The 26,832-nt window shown below is 44.4% G+C and overlaps 1 protein-coding gene across 1 annotated transcript; it reads right to left on the bottom strand.

The window, feature by feature from the left end:
* Positions 1-229: 229 nt before the first annotated feature.
* On the bottom strand, positions 230-24,965 carry LOC126157192 (alpha-amylase 1-like). The gene is made up of 10 exons (XM_049916359.1): positions 24,792-24,965; positions 18,713-18,864; positions 12,652-12,817; positions 5,805-5,920; positions 5,491-5,618; positions 5,270-5,392; positions 4,942-5,063; positions 3,186-3,402; positions 496-614; positions 230-418 (listed from the first exon to the last, which is right to left on the bottom strand). Exons 1-10 carry the CDS (start codon positions 24,963-24,965, stop codon positions 230-232), a joined length of 1,506 nt encoding a protein of 501 aa, XP_049772316.1.
* Positions 24,966-26,832: the final 1,867 nt, after the last annotated feature.

Raw genomic sequence — 26,832 nt, 5'->3', positions numbered from 1 at the left:
CAAGCATGTGTGTCAGTTTGTACTTCTCAATCTACATTATTCCGTGATTTATTCAGTTTTCAAATTTATATTGACTTTTTGATCACCCGGTATGTCAACATTTAGTGACGTACTCCACGCCTTTAACCCTTTACTTCTCTAAAATACGTCTGACACGACATTACGAGACTTCTGTGTTTCTTAAGAAGTGAAAATTGGAACACTTTCTCTCTCGAGTACAGTAGTAATATCAGGTTTTGAGGCTGCTTTGGTGGTTACTTACGCCGGTGTGGATAGCCACGACGCCATCGTCCTGGTTGTAAGGGATTTCGATGTAGGCCGTTCCGTCGCCGTTGACGGTGATGGTCTTGCCCGTGCAGCTGCTTCCACTCTTGTCACCAGAGATGACGTCACAGTACGAACCAGCGGGCAGACCAGTCTGCAAATGGCCAATTACTGTTAAACTACTGCTTGGCTCTATGAGTAATACTCTGTCACTGCGGATCCAATATTTACCTGAAGGGTTTGTTTCAGGTCAGAATTGGCCTCGTTGTTAATGGCAATGAAACCGGTGTTTCCTCTGGAGAAAGCGATCTGGTAGTTTCCGTTGTCCCACCAGTTGGCCATCGCCGTAGCTGTTGAAACGAAATATGAAATTACGGTATTAGCAAACAGGAACTTAACGTATATGCGATTACTATCATTGAGAGATTACCAAGAGACTCAGTGTGATGCTCGACAAAGGAAAAACGTTACAATTAATCAACATCCTTGTGGCTTCATGTGAGTAGTCTTGCTACGCTTTTTATATGTACAGCTACATCGAGTAAAAGTCAATAGTAAAAATCCGCTCTGTGAAATTATCCATCGACAAAGAGTGTGTGTTATAATTAAGAAGTAACAGTCGAATGGAGCTCTGAATAAGACGGTGAACACTCTTCATCTTCCATGTATTGCAAGTTCGGGATACGGATACGATACACATTCACCTGTGCTGATTCAGCAGAGGTTAAGTTAATTATGAGGTCGTAATATAAACAATGTTCGTAATAATAATGGAAATAATGCTCCTTTGAAAACTATTTACTCTGGTTTCAATTTCTTTGAGTTCTCTGTACCAGAGTGGCATGATGTTATCCATTGCCTCTAGTAGCGTCGTCATTGACATTAAAGCAGTATACTGCCTTAAGCAGTAAATGCATGTTTCTTTCTCAACAAAAACTGCTACTTTGGTTTCTGTTCTTCATGACTTATTTTCACTTATTATACGTTAGGAAAACTGTGAAAATCCTTTCGTGCGGACCACTGGTTACCTTTCACTGTACAGTTTATTTCAGTTCCTGCTTACGTAAGGTGTATAATGGCTATGCCAGTTTCGGCCAGTTTCGACAGACTAGGCGTAATCTATGGGCCACGAATATTTCGTGAGTGATTGCTACATCAAACCATTCTAGGAGTCAACGTTTCATTAAGTTTAATAGAAGTTAAGAAATATAGGGAAGTTATAAAGTTAATGAAACGATTAATGTGTGAGGTGTAACAGTACTTGCTATGGGATTTCATAAAACCAAAGATGGCAGAACCAGTCCACTTGTGCCAAAGGGCATAATAACGAAACACCCAATCAGTAGAGGGTTATTATAAGTGGTTGACGGGGTTTTGTAGATTGTCTGTAGCCAGCCCACTTGTGCCAAGGGGCATTTAAACGAAACAGCCAATCAGTAGAGGGTTATTATTAGTGATTGTTGCGATTTTGTAGATTTTTTGTAGCTATATTATTTTGCTTATTGTCTCAGGGCTCTCCACATAAACAGAAGTCAGCTTTTTTTTGTATGTGGAACTGTTTTCCGTACGTTACAGTTGTTTTCTCAACTAATTTCTAAGTATGCTGTAAATGAGAGTCAAGTAGAGGTACTGAGTGGTAAGAGATTTCACGGTAGGGCTAATTGGTTTCTCTATACGCAAATACGTGATTTAAGGACATTGACTCGTTAGGATATTTGATAAACTTCGTTTGTGCTTGTTCCTAAATTCTTGAACCTTACGAGACGTCTTCGAAATTTGAAATTACTTATTTGCTCTAACCCCCTGTGCGCAGTTCAGTCTATCGATTATACCAAACCAGTTGAAGAAACAGTCCATTCGATGCCGGACATTTTCCCCCACTGCTACATCTAACGAAGAAATTAACATTTTTTTGAACATCAAGACCGAGGGAAATTTGGAATAACAAATTTGTCGACAAAGGTGTCAAGGAGGCCTACACAATACGTACTGAGATACACTAAATATCCATTGCTGTTTGGCGATCGAATCACACGTCGGTAGGGGGATGAGGCACAGGAGGTGCATTTGCTAAATCAAACTGCCACGTCTATAACGTACCCATTCTAAACACTTGCCTTAATGCGCTTCTGCATATGGCACCGACTTATGATCCATGAATTCGATGGCCCCACCAAAAGCGACCGTACGATACCAACTAATAGAACGCCACATTTCCGAATGGTGCGACCCACTTTTAACAAGAAGGAAATGCATTTGCAGCACTTATTTAATCCTTTGTATCTCTTCACACATTCTTAGACTTTTGATGTGCTTCTACTGTGTCAGTAGTTGCATTAGTATTGGCCTGTAGCTTCGGTCGGTGGCTCAGTAGTAAAGTACTAGACTAAGGGTCCTAAAATCCGCGTTTGCTCCCAGATCAGTCCTAGGAATTTTATTTATCACTTCTCATACCTTTCACATCTGACAATGCTGGCCGTGGTTCGGCTTCGACACTAAACCGTCGGCCTTTCAAAAACTGGCTGAGTGCGTCAGTTGAAATGTCGAAGGAAGGCAATGGTAGACCATATCCAATGGGACCATGCCTGTTAGGGCATTGTAATATTCAAACCAGCCTTCCGGCAGATGACAGATTTACCCTTACCTTCATGCGAATTTTAATATTCACTGTCAACACATTATCGTAGCTTGGGCGTTAACTGCCGGATAGTCACACACCTCTATCGAAACAGCTACGAAAGACTACTATATAAAATTTTCTGTATTTTGCCACGTATTCAAAAGAAATGTTTGTTTTTCTTGTACCCTGTTGATAAGTTTTTGTTGACTGTTGTCCACCCCACAAGAAAAACAACTTGATTTGTAACGTCCCTTACATTTCTGTTCAAGATAACTTTTCCTCCCGAAAACTGAGTACTTACTTCCCGCGTTGTTCCTGAATCCGACCATGTTGTAGATCTGCCTCCAGCGGTGCTCGCACACCCACGGGCGGGCGCAGGAGTCGTCGGAGTTGATGGTGGGAGAGATGATGGCCTGGTTGCCATCCTGTGGTGGGCCGTCGTCCGAGCTGCTGAACTCGTAGCTGGACATCACTCTTGGGAAGCCGAACGGCCACGCCAACATGAAGGCGTTCGCCATCTGTCAGGCAGTTCAGTTTCAGTAAGGTAGCGCTCGTTGAATGATTAACTGTAAAACTGCGTTATGCACGTAGTTGGTTTAGTATCATAAGTCGGCATTATAATATTTGTAGTGTAAGCATTCAAATTTATGAACAGAGTCTCAACCGCAGTGTAGCTATTCATACTTCGAGTGAATTTCAGAAATTCGCAATTTCATCTGCATCATGATCACGTTGGCGTCTTACAGAGATTAAACAAACGATGCTGTAAGTAAGATATCGCTTCTCGTAGAAGATTATCGGAAATACAATACGTTGACAGCAGCATGCATTACGAAACATCATAAACGACAGACAACTTGTAATCGAATTTCAAAAGGAAAGTAATGTAACTCCTACAGTTTATATCCTTGAAGTAGTACTAATATGTACGTAAGAAATGAGCACTTTTAGCCTCTGTTGCGCTTACAGACGATGGAGTGACAGGTTTGAAAGTAAATCAGGATCTTCTGAAGGGATTGTATTTTTCGTTAATGATTTGTAAGAGATTCAGTGACAGGTATCTGCATGAGGCCGGTATATTTCACTGAGTGTTCCAACGCAAGGAGGAAATGAAGCAGACCTCAACTGCTGCCTAATTTGTTTGGCTTTCTATTCACAGACATTAGATTAAACAATATCAGTGAACGAGAAGCGGTATGTTCGTGTTATATGTGGACGATACTAACTAGTATCTCTAGTCCCCTTGTGTGATTATAGAGAAGGGACTGTGTCTGTTAAACAAGGTCGGTGCAATCCTTTCCAAACCCGTGTCTTACTTGGTCTGTAAATAATGTTAATAAGGACGAAATTCTGTAATATTCTAACTGAGGAAAGACCTAAATGGCACTACATAAACTACGAGCTTCTGAGGTGTCTATGTTGTGACGCAATATGGAGTGGAACACGAAACCAATACACCAACAGACCGACAGTGGGCACTTCTTACTGTGTTCTGTAGGAACATACTTAGATTTGAGTACAAGATAGTACAGAAAGCGTTGCTGAATACGAATTTCAATCCCAGAGCTGAATACTTGTAAGAATATTTCCAACAAATTTCTCGGAAGTAATCGCTGGGACCTAACTTTGCCAGATACGACACGCCCCATTGAATCTCCGGAATCTACCAACGCCTAGAAGCCTGCCCGCCACACGGACGTCGACATCATGGTTTCAGTGAAAGGTCCCCTCTTCTTCGAACGCAAATTTGTAGAGCGTTAGACAGTAATACAGCGGGAGTTTCGTAATGTTTTCTGTTATCAGAGTAAAAAGTTTATGCGTCTCGTTAAATTTTCGAAATAGTAATACGGTGGTAAACAAGGTGTTTTCCATTTTTCAGCGCATTGTGAATATGAGAACAGCCATAAATAGTGCGCTTCGAGTTCACGAATTGTTCTTTCCTACAGTCGCTTACTTATTGTATACGCTACACAGGACTGAGTATAAAACTATTTATACTTTATTTTACGCTCTGAATTAATTATCAGGCTTTTAGTACATCAGAACATTTCGTGTACCTTGTACAGTTTAGGGTTCTGGAAGGTTATGACGCTGCCACCACCACCGTGACCCCTCTGATTGTCATGGTTGTCAATGAAAACGAGAGCGTTGTTTCCGTTGACAAGGCCCCAGCTTTCGCCTGCAAAAGTGACATTTATTTATTAGAATTTCTGTCGGAAAATGTGAAAAGAAATTACAGCGATATTCATGCATAAGTAACGACTGGAATGAGTTTCGAATTCACGTTAATGGCGTGCACGGACAAACACGAAATGATACTCTGGTTTAATTCTGTTTGGACAGATATAATGCTGTAAGTAACTGATGATATTGTAGGTTACCTACCAAAGTTGGAAAGGTACTTCATTGGGTTTTTCCTGTTGAAGCAGTTTGCGAGCTCTGTTCCGTACTTGAATTCGCAGACTCTTCCCATCCCGACGTACTCGCTTTTCTTCACGGCCTCAGTACCTGTAACATGGAGATATGTTTTGTAAGACTTCAAATAGAAATAAATGACAGCAGTGAGTTTTCATAGACTATCCTCGATTTTATGTCGCAGTGGTTACCTGGGTCTATGACTTCCTGGTAGATCAATGGTCGCTTGCCACTGCCAAAGTAGTTGCTGTTGAGGTTGCTCAGTGCGCCATAGATTTTACCGAGGTTGTCTGGCCACATATGCTTGGCTGCGTCAATCCTGCATCAATTGCGAAACATATAGAAATCATTCCTTCATTGACAATAGTGTCAGTAAGTGTAATTGTTTAGAAAGAATCGAAAATACCATCTGTATCCATTATTCAATCCTTGTTCCGTTTCCATGGTTTTAAAAATTATGTTTCGTGACTGGTCCTTAAAGTTCTTATGGGCGCAGTTTTATTACCTGAAACCTGCGACACCAATGCCGATAAGCTTGTTCATGTATTCCACGATCTTTCCCCGTACGTAATCAGACCCGTCATTAAGGTCGTGAAGTCCGGACAGCTCGCAGTTACGTACCTACAAGATCAGAAAAATAGACGGATTTATTCGATGACAATTGATTTCTTCCTGTGAGATGGATATGAGTTGACAAATACAAGACAAGCAGTATTCTTAATCTTACTGTCACATCATTAGAATTACACAGTCACACAGAGAACTGGCGAACCAATATCTCCCTCCAACAGTGCATGTTTTAAAGGCAATAACCGTTTCAAAGAAATGAGAAGATAATGACGACCTAGAGGACATAAATATGTGTGAACCACAGTCTTGGACCGATACAACTGGTAACATAGAAATATTAAAGGCTTAACTCTATACAGACAACAATTCATAGCCTAGAATGAATCAGGTGGAAGTACGCCGACTTAGTACAATAATGATATTTTGGTAGTGCCTATGGTTTTGGAGAAGTAGAGTCCATGACAGGTTTTTATATTCATTTTTGGTGTTTTAAATGAAAATACTTGAGAACAGTTGTCATATTGTCACTTTCTTCATTTTTGGAGACAGCTGCTACTGCGAAACCGCGTACTAAATTAACGAACAACCATTGACGCTTCTTTACCACAGCACAATGTTCATACCTACTACAAGGTTTTCTAAGTACATAAATGAACGGCCGGACAGGGTGAGCGGCAGTTTACGGCTGTTGCTGACGCTGTTGCCGTGTTCGGAAAGGCGTCGTCGTGGAGTGACTGAAGGAAGATACAGGATGACTTAGACAGAATTTCTCGTTGATGTGACAAATGGAAGCTTACTCTAAATATGAGTTTCTGCGGATGAGTACGAATAACCTTCCTGTAATGCTCGATTACAACATTAGTAATGTGCTGCTTCACACGACCACACTGATTAATTATCTGGTGGTAACATTGCAAAGTAGTGTGAAATGGAACGAGCACGTCAGGTTAGCTCGTTTCACTAATTGAATGTTGGGAAAGTGTAGTTCATCTACACGTTGACGTGACAAAAGTCATGAGATGAGTCACCTTCTAATATCGTGTCAGGTCTCCTTTTTCCCGGCGTAGTTCAGCGGTTCCACGTAGCGTGCACTCAGCAAGTCTTTGAAAGTCCTCTGCAGAAATACTGAGCCACGCTGTCGCTATAGTCGTCCGTAATCGCGAAAGTGTTGCCGGTGCAGCATTTTGTAAACGAGTTGATCTCTCGATTACGTCCCGTAAACGTTCGATGGGATTTACGCCCGGCGATCTGGGAGGCCAAATCATGCGCTCGAATTGTGCAGGTATTCATTCAAATCAATCGTGAACAAGTGCGACGTGGTACAATCCTAACGTTGTATGGGAACACGAAGCCCATGAATGGCTGAAAATGGTCTCCAAGTGGCAGAACCTAACCATTTCCAGTTAACGAATGGTTCATTAGGACCAGAGGGTCCAGTCCTTTCCATGTACACACAACCCCGCCATCCTGGAGCCAGCACCAGCTTCCACAGTGCCTTGTTGGTAACTTGGGCCCATGACGTCGTTGGATCTGCACCGCACTCGAAGCCTACCATAAGCTCGTACCAACCGGAATCGGGACCCATATGACCAGGCCACGGTTTTCTGGTCGTCTTTGATCCAACCGATATGGTCATGAGCCTAACAGAAGCTTTGCAGGCGCTGTATGCTGTTAGCAAGGCCACTCGCATCAGCCGCCTGCTACCATAACCAATTAACATCAAATTTCGCCGCACATTCTAAGGGAAACATTCATCGTACGTCCCACATTGACTCCTGCGGTTATTTCACGCAGTGTTGCTTGTCTGTTAGCACTGAGAATTCTACGCATACGCTGGTGCTATCGCTCAGTAAGTGAAGGCCCCGGTCACTGCATGGTGAGAAGTAACGCCTGAACGTTGGTATTCTCGGTACACTTTTGACAATGTGGATCTTGGAATACTGAATTGCCTAACGACTTCCGAAATGGAACGTCCCATGCGTCTACCTCCAACTAGTATTCTAATTCCCGTCATGGAGCCATAATCACTACGGAAACCGTTTCAAATTAATCACCTGAGTACAATGACAGCTTCGCCAGAGACGTTTAATACAACTGAGAAAACTTAGAGAACCTATGTTTGAGGCCGACTGTAAAATAATTCTAGTTCCAGAAACGCACAGGGCGACAAAGATAAGATGAGAGAAATTAGGGCTTGTACCGAGGTTTATAGACAATGGTATTTCCCTCGCTCTTCTTGCCAGTGGAACGGGTAAGGAAATGATTAGTAGTAGTACTTGGTACCCTGCGGAATGCATCTACAGTGTTATGGAGTTTGTATGTAGATGTAGAAAATGGCTACGGTACCAAAGTCGAAACCGGTCGTGAACTAAAATAAAGCACATTACAGCAACAGGAACACTTAATTATTAACACTTCACACGAATAAATTAAATAAATCCAAAATTTGAAACGTGGTTACAGTCACATAAATTGGACTGCAATACGAAATAAAAATAGATGATTTTTCCCTAATGTGGAGCCAAAGTCGTATAAATCTTACGGATAGATATAGCCACCAATTTTCCTAGTTTTCTGCTATTTGTACTTTTATTGTATATTCATCTATTCCAGTTGTAAACTTGGTACTATTATAAGTCTGAAATCTGGATCATGTAATATAGCATATCTCAGTCAAATGGCGGTTATAACTTTCTTTACAAAAATAAAAATAAAACTAATAAAAGTTAATGGAGAAAGATTTGTATCAACCTTTTATGAAACACTAGTTTCCTCTTTCTTTCCTCTTATTTTTGGTGAGTGCAATTGCAGATTTAGTAATCTAGACATCATAAGTAATGATTGTTTATAGACTCGTTCTCCCATGTGCGGAAGAGCTTCAAACTTCTGACTGCTTTGCGAGTGGGTTTATCTGTTAAATACAGTAAATAAGTAGAAATAGTTTAGAAAAATGTTTGAAATTGTGCTTAAAGTTTGGTGGAAGTCCCTAGGTGCTCTTGTTATTACACACTTGGTGAGTATAATCTGGGTATTTTCGTTCTAAGCAAAAGCTAGTTTTCCACACATCTCAGTGCGTATCTTCCGAACTGTGTGTCGTACAATGATATAATTCTGCGGGTACCTCTCGAACAGGACAATCGTCGTCCACATATGACAAGTGGCTCTATAAACTGACTGCATGATGCTACTTCCGTGTTCCGCTGTAATGATCTGTCTCCCACAGAATATGTATGGGACCAGCACAGACATCAGCTCTGTCGCAGTGCCAGACTCCAGGACTTCAAGGTGCACCACCTTTCCAAAAATAGAGCTATTTTCACACCACCAGGTCAATATTTGCTTTTGGGGTCATGAAATGAAGCAAAATAAAGACAATTTGATGCATCTTTTCGTGAAATTACTACATTTTGCACCTGTTCTCTTCTGTTCCATTCCTAAGCTTTTCTCTTCTTTAATAGGTCTTGAACATTTTGTTTGATCATAAACCAACAATAATTAAGAAATATTAAAATATAATTTATGGAAAGCACTAGTAATTCTTCATACCCCCCTACAACAACGGCCACCATCAGCAACAATAGTTAACTTCAGAAACAATGGTAAACCTGCAGCTGTAAAATGAAATAAAATTTGAACAATGATGTTGCAACAGTTGAAACCTAAATTCAGTTAGTGCTGGCATGGATTTAACGTTTCCTGTCTATCGATTGTGTACTGTCTTGCTCGCCGTGTTAGTGTTAACCAGAACGGATTTCTTACGACATGATTATGCCGAAAGTTAAAAAAATAATTTTGTGTATTTCGAGAAGAATTAAAGAATCGGAAGTAATGGCATCATTCTGTGATGTTCCACCTACGAAATCAGCATTGCAGCCAATGACAAGCATCAAAGAAACAGAATAGACCAGCACATCCAGAACAATAAACATTTAAAAGACAATTAAATTCGCAAGTCGAAACCTTAGAAAAATCTTCTCTTATAAGCCTTCGCTTCAGGACCTGAAAAGCAGTGTTCATTGAATGAGTTTAATGCGAATCTTTCCATTGTATTAATCCATTCAAGAACTATAGTATACAACGTAAACAATCCTGTATTCAAATTATTTCTTGACAAGTACACACGAAGGCCAGTAACGGTTATAAGAACATTTTAAGGAAAATAAAGGAAGCGGTCGGCAAACATGAAGTGGGACTCGTTTTAGATGAAACCGCTGATAAGCTGCAAAGCTATATGTTGAATGCGTTGGTTTTTCCATTACTGGTGGCTAGGTAAAATCAATGCTTTTTAAACTGAGAACTGGAAATGACAAATGTCTGTACGATAATGCAATATTTCAACGACTCTTGTCTGAACCATTGGCCAGTGGTCATAGAATACAAAACGATCAGGCTTGTGATGAGTAATCAAGCACACTACACGCTTTGGTTTTCCAACAGTTGAAGAACGTGTACCCCACCTCAACCATGTACATGTATTGCACGTGGTCTTCACCGTGTTTGCGAAAGCATCAGGAAGAATTAATGCATCGCAAATGACTTCATTTTAGTTCTATAGATGATTCTGATAAAGGATCTCGGGCGTCAAGTTTCGTGTCAAGAAATGACGGGACTCCACCTTTCACAGCTTCCTGTCATCACAAGCTGAGTTACTTGGATAATTTCTTGTGTGGAAACTTTGATAAAATCGAAGACTTCATATCTGCTCTAGACTCAATGGAAGCAGCAGTCATCTAAGTATCCCAACAATTAGTCAACAACAAAGACCTAGAGTGGGAACTTTTTGCAGTGTACGGCTACAAGTATTTTCCTGATGTGATTCAGAGTTTGGAAAAAGATGGTACGGAGGAGGAGGAACAGTGCAAGAAATAAATGAGTGTTAGGAACATCCTTGATGTATCTGCTAAAGACAAAATCCAATTAAATTTGGAGAAAAATCCAGGTGTGTAAACTTTTGCTGATTCGATTCAGCTTCTTTTCGGGTGGTGACGAGATATGTTTCATTGGCTCCAGTGGATGCCGAGCCGTATTTCTCCGTATGTAAGGAGCTATTCATCTCAAAGCGCCAGGATTAGTTTCAAAAACATGGAAATGATGTATGTATTCCAGAAGCCGACCTCGGGGAAGACTGATTTGGATTCCGGAGAAATATTGGAACACGTGAGGCAATACTGATACTACTACTTCTTTTAGAAGATAGGTTAAGGAAAACAAACCTACGCTTATAGTATCTATAGACTTAGAGAAAGCTTTGAAATTTTAATTGAAACACTCTCTTTGAAATTCTGAAGGAAACAGGGATAAAGTACGAGAACGGAAAGGTTATTTACAACTTGTACAGTAATCAGATAGCAGTTATAACAGTCGAGGGGCGTGAAACGGAAGCAGTGGTTGAGAAAGGGGTGACACAAGGCTGTAGCCTATCCTGATGTTATTAAATCTGTACATTGAGTAAGCAGTGAAGGAAACTAGAGAAATATCTGGAGTGTGAATTAAAGTCCAGGAAGAAGAAATAAAAACTTCGAGGTTTGTCGATGAAGTTGTAATTCTCGCAAAGACAGCAAAGGACTTGGAAGAGTAGTTGAACGGAATGGACACTGTCTTCAAAGGAGTATATAAGATGAACGTGAACAACAATAAGACAAGGGTAATGGGATGTAGTCGAATTACATTATGTGATGCTGAGGGAATCAGTTAAGGGAACGAGACACTTAAAGCAGTAGATGAGTGTTGCTGTTTGGCCAGAAAAATAACTGATGTTGCGCGAAGTAGGGAGAATATGAAATGTAGACTGGCAACAACAGTGAAAGTGTTTCTGAAGAAGAGAAATTTGTTAGCATCTAATATAGACTTAAGTGTTAGGAAGACTTTCCTGAAGGTATTTGAATGGAGTGTAGCCATGTATGGAAGTGAAACATAGAGGATTAGCAGTTTAGACAAGAAGAAAATAGTAGCGTTTGAAATGAGGTGCTACGGAAGGATGCCAAATATTGGATGAGTAGATGACGTAACTAATGAGGAGGTAGTAAAGAACTGGGGAGAAAAGAAATTCGTGGCACAACCCGACTGAAAGAACGACTCGGTCAATGGGGCACATTCTGAGACATCAGGCGAGTATTGGAGGGAAGTGTGTGTGTGTGTGTGTGTGTGTGTGTGTGTGTGTGTGAGGGGGGGAAGGGGGGGGGGTAGAAATCGTAAAGGAAGACCAAGAGATGAATACAGTAAGGATGTAAGTTGTAGTGGTTATTCAGAGATGCTTGCACGGGATAGACTAGCAGGGATAGTTGCATCAAACCAGTCTTTGGACTGAAGACCACAAGAACAACAATCCAGTATAACAGAAGCTCGTAAATGGGATAAAGAAAGTTAATTTAGTTGGCTTAACCCTAAATAAAGTAATTTCATCGGCACCTTATTTGCCCCTTTTGTATGTATTTTGAGAACCTCCCCTCCCCCCTTTGCTGGTTATTATAGACCCTTAAAATCTCTTCACCTGTTACAAACAGCTGCCGACCAGCTTGCCTCACGGGAGGCCATAACCAACCGTGTCAGCCTTCGCATCCAGGCCAGAGGAGGGTGCAGCATCATGCCGATAAGTTGGGTTATACTGCTCTAGGTCTTCATAAATTGGACTCAGTTTCATAATTACTGAAATAACATCACGTGCCCTTACAAACCAAGTTCCATTCAATTTCCTCGTCCCTTCTGAGTGCTTCACCTTTTCTGTAAGGTAGGGTAATACGACCAATTAGCAATGACCGCCTCAAGGGTTTCTGTTCACTTACGTTGTTGGCGTCGTTGTAGTTGTTGACGGTGCAGGGTGGCTGGTGGAAGTCGTTGGTGCCGTACGGCACGTCCGGGTAGCTGTAGCCGCTGGGCTTGCTGCCGCCCACGCCGCTGAGGCCGTTCCACGAGGCGCTCATGTGGTTGATCACCGCATCCACGTAGATTCTGCAACATTCCCAATAACACATATCATTATACATCACTACACACTAAAGTGACAAAAGTCATGGGATACCTCCTAATATAGTGCCGGACCATCTGTTGTCCTGCGTACAGCAGCATCTCAACGTGGCATGAACTCAGTAAGTCATTGGGAGTCCACTGCACAAATACTGAGCCATGCTGCTCTATAGCCCTCTTTAGCCGTCCATAACTGAAAAAGTGTTGCCCGTGCACGAACTGATCTCTCGATTATGTCCCATAAATATTCAGTGGGATTCACGTCAGACGATCTGGGTGGTCAAATTATTCGCTCGAATTGTCAAGAAAGTTCTTCAGACCAATCGCGATAAATTGTGGCCCGGTGACAATTCTATCGTTGTTAGGGAACATTAACGCCTCCAGGTAGCTGAACATAATCATTCCCAATGAATGATGAGTTCAGTTGGATCAGAGGAGCAGTCAGTTCCCTGTAGCCCAGCCCACACCATTCTGGTGTCACCACCAGCCTGCACAGTCAACTCGAGTCCATGGCTTCGTGGGGATGCGCCACACCCGAACCCTACCATCAGCTCGTACAAACTGAAATCGGAAGTCATCTGACCAGACCACGGTTTTCCAGTCGTCTAGGGTCCAACCGATATGATTAAGAACCCAGGAGTGGCGCTGCTGCCCTAACCCATCAACGCCAAATGGCGCTGCACTGCCCCAACACATACCTTCGCCGTGCGTCTCGCATTGATTTCAACCGTTACTTCGAGCTGTGTCTTTTGTCTATTAGCGCTGACAAATCTACGCAATCGCCGCTGCTCTAGGTGCGTAAGCGAAGGCCATCGTCCACTGTCTTTTTTCGTGATGAGGGGTAATGCCTAAAATGTGTTACACTCCTGGAAATGGAAAAAAGAACACATTGACACCGGTGTGTCAGACCCACCATACTTGCTCCGGACACTGCGAGAGGGCTGTACAAGCAATGATCACACGCACGGCACAGCGGACACACCAGGAACCGCGGTGTTGGCCGTCGAATGGCGCTAGCTGCGCAGCATTTGTGCACCGCCGCCGTCAGTGTCAGCCAGTTTGCCGTGGCATACGGAGCTCCATCGCAGTCTTTAACACTGGTAGCATGCCGCGACAGCGTGGACGTGAACCGTATGTGCAGTTGACGGACTTTGAGCGAGGGCGTATAGTGGGCATGCGGGAGGCCGGGTGGACGTACCGCCGAATTGCTCAACACGTGAGGCGTGAGGTCTCCACAGTACATCGATGTTGTCGCCAGTGGTCGGCGGAAGGTGCACGTGCCAGTCGACCTGGGACCGGACCGCAGCGACGCACGGATGCACGCCAAGACCGTAGGATCCTACGCAGTGCCGTAGGGGACCGCACCGCCACTTCCCAGCAAATTAGGGACACTGTTGCTCCTGGGGTATCGGCGAGGACCATTCGCAACCGTCTCCATGAAGCTGGGCTACGGTCCCGCACACCGTTAGGCCGTCTTCCGCTCACGCCCCAACATCGTGCAGCCCGCCTCCTGTGGTGTCGCGACAGGCGTGAATGGAGGGACGAATGGAGACGTGTCGTCTTCAGCGATGAGAGTCGCTTCTGCCTTGGTGCCAATGATGGTGGTATGCGTGTTTGGCGCCGTGCAGGTGAGCGCCACAATCAGGACTGCATACGACCGAGGCACACAGGGCCAACACCCGGCATCATGGTGTGGGGAGCGATCTCCTACACTGGCCGTACACCACTGGTGATCGTCGAGGGGACACTGAATAGTGCACGGTGTATCCAAACCGTCATCGAACCCATCGTTCTACCATTCCTAGACCGGCAAGGGAACTTGCTGTTCCAACAGGACAATGCACGTCCGCATGTATCCCGTGCCGCCCAACGTGCTCTAGAAGGTGTAAGTCAACTACCCTGGCCAGCAAGATCTCCGGATCTGTCCCCCATTGAGCATGTTTGGGACTGGATGAAGCGTCGTCTCACGCGGTCTGCACGTCCAGCACGAACGCTGGTCCAACTGAGGCGCCAGGTGGAAATGGCATGGCAAGCCGTTCCACAGGACTACATCCAGCATCTCTACGATCGTCTCCATGGGAGAATAGCAGCCTGAATTGCTGCGAAAGGTGGATATACACTGTACTAGTGCCGACATTGTGCATGCTCTGTTGCCTGTGTCTATGTGCCTGTGGTTCTGTCAGTGTGATCATGTGATGTATCTGACCCCAGGAATGTGTGAATAAAGTTTCCCCTTCCTGGGACAATGAATTCACGGTGTTCTTATTTCAATTTCCAGGAGTGTATTTTCGGCGTACTCTTGACACTTTCAATCGCGGAATATAGAATTCCCTAACGAATCCAGCTCCAACATTTCAAAGACTCTTAATCTGCTTCTTGTGGTCATAATCACGTCGATAACCTTTTCACATGACTTATTTGGCGGCAAATGACTGCTCCGCCAACCCACTGCCCATTTACACCTTGTGTAAGCGATACTACCGCCCATATGTATATGAGCAAATTGCTATCCCACGGCTTTGTCACCTTAGTGTAGTTCCACTCCGAACAGTAACGTTTTTGTCTAAGATATGATTCAGCCAGTTTTGTTTCAAGTTAATGCAAAAATGGCCCGCACACGAGAAAATGTCCAGAATCTTATCTTAACAAAAGAGAAGTCAGGTCGTTCTCTTCGTCTGTTGCACTGCATTTCAAAGAAATAAATTACATTCGTTATCCTAATACAGGGCTGCTTATGAAGCCATTGAGAAAGTTTCTGACGCTGCGGCTGATAATGGAAGCAAGACTAAAGATAAAATATAGACAGGTGTATATGCTTTGTCGTACTGGAAAAAGCGTTCAACAATGTCAAATGGTGCAAGAAGCTCGAAATTCTGTGAAAAGTAGTGGTAAGCTATAGAGAAAGACGGCTAACACACAATATGTACAAGAACCAAGGGGGAACAATTAGAGTTGAAGACCTAAAACGAAGTAGTCGGATTAAAAAGAGTGTAAGACTTGGATGTAATCTTCCGTCCCCTACTGTTCAGCCTGTACATCGAAGAAGCAATGAAGGAAATAAAGGATAGGTTCAAGAGTGGAATTAAAATTCAAGGTGAAAGGATATCAACGATAAAATTCACTGAAGATATTGCTATCCTCAGTGAAAGTGAAGAAGAATTCCATGATATACTGAATGGAATGAACAGTCTAATAACTACAGGATATGGGTTGAGGGTAAATCGAAGAAAGTCGAAGGAAATGAGAAGTAGCAGAAGGGAACAGCGAGAATCTTGACATCATAATTGATGATCACGAAGAAGGTGAAGTTCAGGAGCTCTGCTACCTAAGCAATAAAGTATTCCGTTGTGGATGGAGCAAGGAGCACATGCAGACTAGCGCTGGTGAAAAGGGCATTCGTAACCAAAAGAGAAGAAAAGCCAAGCATTTGAGAAGTTGTGCTACAGAAGTGTGTTGAAAATTGGATGAACGGATAAGTTAAGGATTATGGAGGATCTCCGGAGAACTGGCGAGGTAAGGAATATATGGATAACACTGAAAAGAAGGAACAGGATGGTAGGATATCTACACTCCTGGAAATGGAAAAAAGAACACATTGACACCGGTGTGTCAGACCCACCATACTTGCTCCGGACACTGCGAGAGGGCTGTACAAGCAATGATCACACGCACGGCACAGCGGACACACCAGGAACCGCGGTGTTGGCCGTCGAATGGCGCTAGCTGCGCAGCATTTGTGCACCGCCGCCGTCAGTGTCAGCCAGTTTGCCGTGGCATACGGAGCTCCATCGCAGTCTTTAACACTGGTAGCATGCCAAGACAGCGTGGACGTGAACCGTATGTGCAGTTGACGGACTTTGAGCGAGGGCGTATAGTGGGCATGCGGGAGGCCGGGTGGACGTACCGCCGAATTGCTCAACACGTGGGGCGTGAGGTCTCCACAGTACATCGATGTTGTCGCCAGTGGTCGGCGGAAGGTGCACGTGCCCGTCGATCTGGGACCGGACCGCAGCGACGCACGGATGCATGCCAAGACCGTAGGATCCTACGCAGTGCCGTAGGGGACCGCACCGCCACTTCCCAGCAAATTAGGGACACTGTTGCTCCTGGGGTATCGGCGAGGACCATTCGCAACCGTCTCCATGAAGCTGGGCAACGGTCCCGCACACCGTTAGGCCGTCTTCCGCTCACGCCCCAACATCGTGCAGCCCGCCTCCAGTGGTGTCGCGACAGGCGTGAATGGAGGGACGAATGGAGACGTGTCGTCTTCAGCGATGAGAGTCGCTTCTGCCTTGGTGCCAATGATGGTCGTATGCGTGTTTGGTGCTGTGCAGGTGAGCGCCACAATCAGGACTGCATACGACCGAGGCACACAGGGCCAACACCTGGCATCATGGTGGGGGGAGCGATCTCCTACACTGGCCGTACACCACTGGTGATCGTCGAGGGGACACTGAATAGTGCACGGTACATCCAAACCGTCATCGAACCCATCGTTCTACCATTCCTAGACCGGCAAGGGAACTTGCTGTTCCAACAGGACAATGCACGTCCGCATGTATCCCGTGCCACCCAACTTGCTCTAGAAGGTGTAAGTCAACTACCCTTGCCAGCAAGATCTTCGGATCTGTCCCCCATTGAGCATGTTTGGGACTGGATGAAGCGTCGTCTCACGCGGTCTGCACGTCCAGCACGAACGGTGGCCCAACTGAGGCGCCAGGTGGAAATGGCATGGCAAGCCGTTCCACAGTACTACATCCAGCATCTCTACGATCGTCTCCATGGGAGAATAGCAGCCTGCATTGCTGCGAAAGGTGGATATACACTGTATTAGTGCCGACATTGTGCATGCTCTGTTGCCTGTGTCTATTTGCCTGTGGTTCTGTCAGTGTGATCATGTGATGTATCTGACCCCAGGAATGTGTGAATAAAGTTTCCCCTTCCTGGGACAATGAATTCACGGTGTTCTTATTTCAATATCCAGGAGTGTATTAAGATATCACGGAATAACTGGCATGGTACTAGAGGGGATAGTAGAGGGTAAAAACTATAGAAGAAGACAGAGATTGTTATACATCCAGCAAATAACTGATGTCGTAGGTTGCAAGTGCTCTTATGAGATGAAGAGGTAGACACAGGAGTGGAATCCGTGTCAAGCCGTATCAAACCAGTCAGAAAACACATGACTCAAAAAAAAAATATCTGTAATTGTTGTGATATTGTACCACTGTTTCTTGCTCTCTTTATCAGGAACAACAAATTATCTGACACAATGAAACGATGGTTATAGCCTTTAAGGGTAATCTTTAAGACTGAAAGCATGTTTTCGAGTTTCGCCGTTTTAGTTTCTACGTGGTATGTGGATTGGTGAAACAATTGGACAATTTTAGCTATTGACTTGTGAAATAACAACAGCAGTGAACTGTTAAGACCTTGTGTCTTCATTACAAAGATGATTCCAGACGACCACTAGATGTTTGGAGTTCATTTTCTGTACACCCTATACTTGTACAGCGATGCTATACAACAAATGACTTAGACGTGCGAACAGAAGTAGTCCATATTGCACGTGCGACAGTTTACTGTAATTTCTTTACCTCCAGTACTAAATGTTGATCATTAGATAACGTACTTCAATGGTTCAAATGGTTCTGAGCATTATGGGACTTAACTTCTGAGGTCATCAGTCCCCTAGAACTTGGAACTACTTAAACCTAACTACATCCATGCCCGAGGCAGGATTCAAACCTGCGACCTTAGCGGTCGCGTGGTGCCAGACTGAAGCGCCTAGAGCCGCTCGGCCACTCCGGCCGATGTAGATAAATGTACTATTATGTGGAATACGAAAAACTGCAACAGAATTTTATGTTTCTTACTTACCGTACGCCGACGTTGTTGCAGCGGTTCACCATGTCAGTGAACTGGGCCTCCGAACCAGAACGGCTGACGATTCTGTAGGAGACAGGCTGGTACCTCTCCCACCAAGGCCTGTTGTTGGTAGTGATGGCCATGTATTCGTTGGGCGGAGATACCTGCAATGAAGTAAAACTTTTCTCTTCAAATAACTCATAAATGTCACGTATTTTTTGAACAACCAGAATCGACTAACTTGATCCAAGGATAAAACGTAAAAATAATTGTTGGATGATCTTGTGGGCCTATGTAGGTTCAACCAAAACTGGACCGCTTCAGCATGCAGGAAGAGGACTCTTCCTTTTAAGGTGTTTCGCTGAAAATTTTCCTTCCGTAGTTACGCCGCGTTCGATGTGCCATTGTTAATGTTTTACAGTACATTCAATTAAGGCGTCAACGTTTGACACTGGCTAAATATTAAATACAGTTTATCGTCTCCGCACGATTTAATTCGTTAATGTAAGTGGTTTCAGAATTGCCACTCTAACTAGAGACGTAAACTCCTAAAAATTGTTACCATACATTATCATTAACAGAACAGTAGCATCTTATCAAATTACAGCCTTGGTTATTGTGGTTGTATGGGAAATGGACAGTGAACTAAGGCACGCTTTTGTGCCTAAGTTTCGCCTCCTAATGCTGGAATGGAAACATCCTCAGAGACTTTGAATTCTTCATTAGTTCCTTTGCGGAACCGTATAATGTCTGTAAGCCTTCTTGAGTGGGGTTTAACTACATGAAATCCACTATGTTATCAATTCTGACGTTGATTATTCGATCAATCAAATCTGAAAAACTGTACATGCACAAGTGAGATCAACTGAAGATACCAAAGACGTTAGTATCATGGTTCTTCGTGTCTGAAAGGAATTTCAGATAGACTTAGACAAGCTGACTCATATAATTGGTCGCAGTGAGGTACGACTGAGAACGTCGGGGAGCTCCATTTTTATGTAATTCTGAACGAATATCCGTGTAGAGTACAGACTGGCACTAACTTTCGGTGTTGTGAAGTGGCGTCCTATGTAAAGGTGCTCCCGTGGAGGAGCGAGGTAAGTTACTTGTCAGTCATGAGTGAGCTCGTGCTAACTATCACAGTTTCGGTAATAATTACCACGTAATGATTGAACTTATTATTTAACCAATTACTTTAAATAATCGTTTTAATTTCCATTCATGGCCCTAATTACGACCAACGAGTCATATTCCCTTTCCAAATAACATATTTACATATTATCTAATCTGTGCCAACAGCCGGAGTAGGATAAATGTATAATGGATGCAGGGAGCTGAAAGGACCCGACGTGAGTGATTTTCTGTTATGTGGAACTCATCATTGTCATTGATCGTTGTAGAAGATCCACTGAATATTTGATTCGAAAGTAGTACCAACTTTGGAAACATAATCCTTGTCAACTAGGCCAAGCGTAATTTATTCCGGAAGCAACAGCCTTGCTAAACCCATATCACAGTTTTTTCGGATGATTTCCCGAAAGTAACTGATGACGGTAATCTGGTAAACGCAGTTTCCTTTTTTTCATTTCGAAAGGGATTTCACACTGTACCGTACCAAATTTTATTAGAATGTACGATTGTATGAGTTTAAAACAAGATTTTTGACATGTGATTTTTTGATCGGGAGGATACAGTACCTTGATAGGATAAACATCGACACAGTTAGAAATAACTTCAGGGGTGCCCGAGGGAAGTGTGCTGGGGATCCTTATCGTTCGTTTTGAGTATTAATGACTTGAAGTAGAACATTAACAGTAAGATCAGACTTTTCCAGATGATGCAGACGAATGTAATGAATTACTATCTGACAAAAAAGTGCACGAATAGCCACTCATATCTCGCTTTCAGGGTGGTACATAAATTTGTAATTTCCTTTACATGTGAAAACGTGAACCACTACTTTAATAAGTCACTGTTGGAATCGCTTAACTCAAACAAATATCTGGGCGTAGCAATTTCTGGGGACATGGAATGGAATTATCAGATAGGTTCAGTCGTAGATAATGTACGTGAGGGATTTCGACTTTGGTACTGGGAAACTGCAATCAGTCTCCAAAGAAAATTACATACAAAATACTGTGGCGATCCGTACTAAAATATTTCTCAAGTGTGTGTGACACATACCAAATAAGATCAATAGATGATATTGAACGAAAGTAAAGTTCAAAATGGCTCGGAGCACTATGGGACTCAACTGCTGTGGTCATAAGTCCCCTAGAACTTAGAACTACTTAAACCTAACTAACCTAAGGACAACACACACATCCACGCCCGAGGCAGGATTAGAACCTGCGACCGTAGCGGTCGTGCGATTCCAGACTGTAGCGCCTTTAACCGCTCGGCCACTCCGGCCGGCGAACGAAAGTAAAGAAGAGGAGCATGAATGGTCACAGGTTTGAAACACGGGAGAGTGTCATGGAGATGGTGAGAGACTAGAACTGGCAGACGTCTCAGGAAAGAGTCGTTCTACCACACATGACGCTAAATACACTCCTGGAAATTGAAATAAGAACACCGTGAATTCATTGTCCCAGGAAGGGGAAACTTTATTCACACATTCCTGGGGTCAGATACATCACGTGATCACACTGACAGAACCACAGGCACATAGACACAGGCAACAGAGCATGCACAATGTCGGCACTAGTACAGTGTATATCCACCTTTCGCAGCAATGCAGGCTGCTATTCTCCCATGGAGACGATCGTAGAGATGCTGGATGTAGTACTGTGGAACGGCTTGCCATGCCATTTCCACCTGGCGCCTCAGTTGGACCAGCGTTCGTGCTGGACGTGCAGACCGCGTGAGACGACGCTTCATCCAGTCCCAAACATGCTCAATGGGGGACAGATCCGGAGATCTTGCTGGCCAGGGTAGTTGACTTACACCTTCTAGAGCACGTTGGGTGGCACGGGATACATGCGGACGTGCATTGTCCTGTTGGAACAGCCAGTTCCCTTGCCGGTCTAGGAATGGTAGAACGATGGGTTCGATGACGGTTTGGATGTACCGTGCACTATTCAGTGTCCCCTCGACGATCACCAGTGGTGTACGGCCAGTGTAGGAGATCGCTCCCCACACCATGATGCCGGGTGTTGGCCCTGTGTGCCTCGGTCGTATGCAGTCCTGATTGTGGCGCTCACCTGCACGGCGCCAAACACGCATACGACCATCATTGGCACCAAGGCAGAAGCGACTCTCATCGCTGAAGACGACACGTCTCCATTCGTCCCTCCATTCACGCCTGTCGCGACACCACTTGAAGCGGGCTGCACGATGTTGGGGCGTGAGCGGAAGACGGCCTAACGGTGTGCGGGACCGTAGCCCAGCTTCATGGAGACGGTTGCGAATGGTCCTCGCCGATACCCCAGGAGCAACAGTGTCCCTAATTTGCTGGGAAGTGGCGGTGCGGTCCCCTACGGCACTGCGTAGGATCCTACGGTCTTGGCGTGCATCCGTGCGTCGCTGCGGTCCGGTCCCAGGTCGACGGGCACGTGCACCTTCCGCCGACCACTGGCGACAACATCGATGTACTGTGGAGACCTCACGCCCCACGTGTTGAGCAATTCGGCGGTACGTCCACCCGGCCTCCCGCATGCCCACTATACGCCCTCGCTCAAAGTCCGTCAACTGCACATACGGTTCACGTCCACGCTGTCGCGGCATGCTACCAGTGTTAAAGACTGCGATGGAGCTCCGTATGCCACGGCAAACTGGCTGACACTGACGGCGGCGGTGCACAAATGCTGCGCAGCTAGCGCCATTCGACGGCCAACACCGCGGTTCCTGGTGTGTCCGCTGTGCCGTGCGTGTGATCATTGCTTGTACAGCCCTCTCGCAGTGTCCGGAGCAAGTATGGTGGGTCTGACACACCGGTGTCAATGTGTTCTTTTTTCCATTTTCAGGAGTGTATGACGTGTCAAGAACCGTTTGTGAGTTAGGAATTTAGGAATATATTACTATCTCTACTCATGGCAGCTGTAAAGGTTTCGAAGACAAGAATAGAGTAATTTCATCGAGTACAAAGCTTTTTGAGCAGTCATTTTTCCAGCTTTCCACAGTCCAATTTAACGGGCGCAAAACTCCGTAATGTGATACTGTGGGAGGTACCAAAAGCAATGCGCTTCACAGAGTATTGAAGAGAGTGAAAGTAGATGAAAATGTAGACATGCCTGCAAATGAAGTACGGCCTTCCTCGGAATGTAGATGGGCGACAAACAACACCACTACTACTATAATAAAACTCCAGAAGGAAGCAGTTGGAATAGGAAGAGGAATAAGGCAGGAATACTTCCATTAGCTCCTATTTTTCAACGTGTACGGTGAAAAATCAATGACCGGAATAACAGAATGGTTCAAGAGCGAAATTAAAATTCATGGCGAAAGGATATCAGTGATAAGATTCGCTGGCGACAGCGAAGGAATTCTGCTGTCTTGCAAGTAAAATAACAGACGACATACGAACCCAGGAGGTAAGAAACACAAGGTTAACATACTCAAAGAAAGCGTTCCTCGCCTAAAGAACTCTTCTTGTATCATTTATCGGCCTTGTCTAGAGGAAATAATTTTTGAAAATATGCTTTTGGAGCATTGAATTGTATGGAAGTAAATCATGTTCTGTGGGAAAACCGAAGGAGAAGAGAAACAATGTACAGGGTGACAATTATTGAACTATATGGAAAAAGATGTAAATTACAGTCAGTAAAATTCTTATGGGTTTGTGGCCGGACTGTCAACTATAAAATTCCGGCGTTTCGACGACTATTGCAAGACGCCTTCCTCATGTTGCATTGCTAACTGTGACAACTGCCGCGGAAGCCTACGTTTACAAAATGTAAATTAGTTACAAACTACGGGGTGCAGACAGTTTATTCAACATGTAAACGTCAAAACGTCACTACATATATTAGGATTTAGGTTATGGAATGTTCGATGTGCCTGCCGTATTGGCGATGATGTGACGCAGACGAGTACCGAAATTCTTTGTCACCTGCTGAAGTGTCGGAACATCGATGCAGTCAGTGACTTCCTGAATGGCTGTTTTCAGCTCAGAAATGGTTTTGAGGTTATTGCTCTATGATTTCTTTAATATATCCCCACAAAAAGGAGCCGCATATGTTCAGATCCTGGGAACATGGCGGCCCATCGAGGCCCTTACCAGTGGCCTCTGGGTACCCCCAGAGCCAGAATGCGCTCCCCATAGTACTCCTCCCGGACATCAAACGCTCTCCTGGTTCTATGGCGTCGAGCTCCGTCTTGACAGGAACCACATCTTGTCGAAATTAAGGTCACTATGAATACTGGGGATGAAATCATCTTCCAGAACATTCACGTGCAGTTCGGTAGTCACATTGCCATCAAGGGATATCGCGCCGATTATTCCGTTATATGACATTTCACACCACACAGTCACGAACTGAGGGTGAAGAGATATCTCGATCACGAATTGCGGATTCTCAGTCCCCCAAATGCGGCCAATGTGACATTTTCATGAGCAGATGGCCGACGCAAGATGGTGTGTGCGTATGCGCATACTACCTGTAATTCCCATTATGCCCTGTGGCCAACAGTGCAGTTTGAACGACCTAACCCAAAATTTTCAGAAGTTATGACGATTTTATTTGATATAATTCAATAATTGTCGCCCTGTATGTGGGATGTGCTATTATAGAAGGATGTTGGAAATTAGATGGTGGGATAAGAAATGACGAAGGCTCCAGCAGAAGCAGTGAAAAGAGGAAGATGTGGGAAATACCGACAAGAAAAAGGTGTAGGTTGACAGGGCATGAGCTCAAATGCCAATATATAACTTCCATGGTACTAGTGGGAGCTATAGCTGGTAAAAGCTGTAACGGGTGACAGAGATTGGAATATGACCAACAAATAATTGAGGGCGCTGAGTATTCTTGGCGGGTCGCATCAGACAGGTCAGAAGACCGATGATGGGAGAAAAATGCAGAGGCCGTTTACTGCTCATTATACTTATAGTATCAAGGAGTTTCGCATCAAGTATCTGAGGATGCTGTCTCACCTGTACGCCAGCATAGCCCTTGGGAGCCAGGAATCGCTCGCACTCGGAAGCAATGTCCACCCACTTCCACTCGAACAGGTGGACCATGGCGCTGCGGCCGTTCGCCACGTTGGGGTCCCATTGGGCGCTGACGGCGGCCAGCGAGGCTGCCAGCAGGCAAAGTACGGACAACATGGCTGCAGCCTCGACTGTCCTGAACTGGGCGATGGGCGTCAGTAGGCTACCCGTTTTATACTTCTGCAGAACAAAAGAAATATTAGCCCAAAAATTCGGATCATGACCACTAAACTGTCTCCTTGAAGATAACCGATGATCAGTGCGGCGGATAACACTGTCGTGACATCTGCTAGCAATTAAGACCAAAGCAGGAGATTAGATTCACTCATCGTTTGATGATAATGGATAATCTGACGACAAACAGCTCGGTCATTACAAGATGTACGTGTTCTGTTTTCGTGAACTCGAGATGTCCACGTGGCGGCAGAGGCTGTAATCTGATTGTCTTTCAGTCTTTTACAAATAACAAACAAAAAATATTGTTCTCATTTGCTATTTAGAGGGAGAAAGTGATGGACACTAGAATGTTATCCTTTCTTGGTAATAACAACGTGCTCAGTAATACAGAATTTCGACTACATAAGCGTTGCACGAAAGATAATGCCCTTTCCACATTGGCACGCCTCATTAAATTACTAAATACTACCGACCGGAATTTTTGTGATTGTCCAAGACGGTTCGGTTCATAAATGACAGCGTTTCAGAGATTAACTCCAGATACTTAAAATAAGTATAAGCAAAAATGGAACCATGCCAAATAAATAGCTACGCTAGCACACTGTTTTGGAATCATTTTATAAAGAAAGTAGAACATGATACATATGAGAGATAAAATTTGACTGTTACCTAATGAAATACTTAAATACACTGTCGGAAAATGAAAATCGCAAAGCCAAAAAGGAGTCGTGCGACATAAACGAAAGTTGGCAAGCGTGTTTCAACAACTGAAAGATGATGTCTATTCCAATTTCCGTCAGTCGGATAATAGTGGCGCTAGTAGCGCCACTATGAAGATACAAATCAGGTTTGCTTTAAATACGTGATGTAACAGTCGTGACAGTTGATTACCTTTGAGACTGGATGTGTGTTAATGTGAGTCAAGGATGCCTAAAAGGCGACAGAGTCACTCTTATCAGCACCTCAGTGAGTTTGAACGAGGACGTGTAATAGCGCTACGAGAAACTAGATGTTTCTTCTGTGGTACTACAGAAAGACTTCACACGAATCTAGACACCGTAAATAATTGCAGGCAGTGGTGATCACGAGAATGCACGGGCGCAAGAAGACCTGGCCCGAGACGGCCATGTAGCATTACCAAGAGGGAACGCCATCGTGTTGGGCGTATGCGCTGGGGCAACGTACAGCATCTGCAACAGCAATTAGAACAGCAACTGGCATCACAGTGACCACAATGAAGTGTTACAATCCGATTACATCAAGGGCAGCTCCGAGCCAGGCGCCCTGTTGCGTGCATTTCAGTGACCCCGTTTGCGACTTCAGTGGAGTCAAGCGAGATCTCATCGGAGGGCGCAGTGAATGTCTGTTGTGTTTTCTGGTGAAAGCTGGTTCTAGCTCAGTGCCAGTGATGGTCTTGTGTTCGTTAGTAGGAGGCCAGTTGAGGGCCTGCAAAAAATTATCTGCTTACTAGGCGCACTGGAGCTACATCTCTACTTACGGCGTCGAGTGCTACTTTGTATGACAGCAGGAGCACCCTCGTGGTTATCCCAAACATCCTGACTGCAAATTTGTACGTCAGTCTGGTGATTCGGCCTGTTGTGATATCACTCATGAAAAGCATTCCAGGGGTGTTTTCCAACAGGATAACGCTCGCTCAAATAGGCTGTTGTAACCTAACACGCTCTACAGAGTGTCAACATGTTACCTTAGCCCACTCGATAACGAGCACATAAGGGGCAACATCGGACGACAGCTCGAACGTCATCCACAAACAGGATTAAGCTTTCCCGTACTGACCGGCCACGTT

The sequence above is a fragment of the Schistocerca cancellata genome, chromosome 2, assembly GCF_023864275.1.
Source record: "Schistocerca cancellata isolate TAMUIC-IGC-003103 chromosome 2, iqSchCanc2.1, whole genome shotgun sequence".
NCBI lineage: Eukaryota > Metazoa > Arthropoda > Insecta > Orthoptera > Acrididae > Schistocerca > Schistocerca cancellata.
The sequence above is the reverse complement of the archived record's forward strand: the minus strand, read 5'-3'. Positions and strand labels throughout refer to the sequence as shown.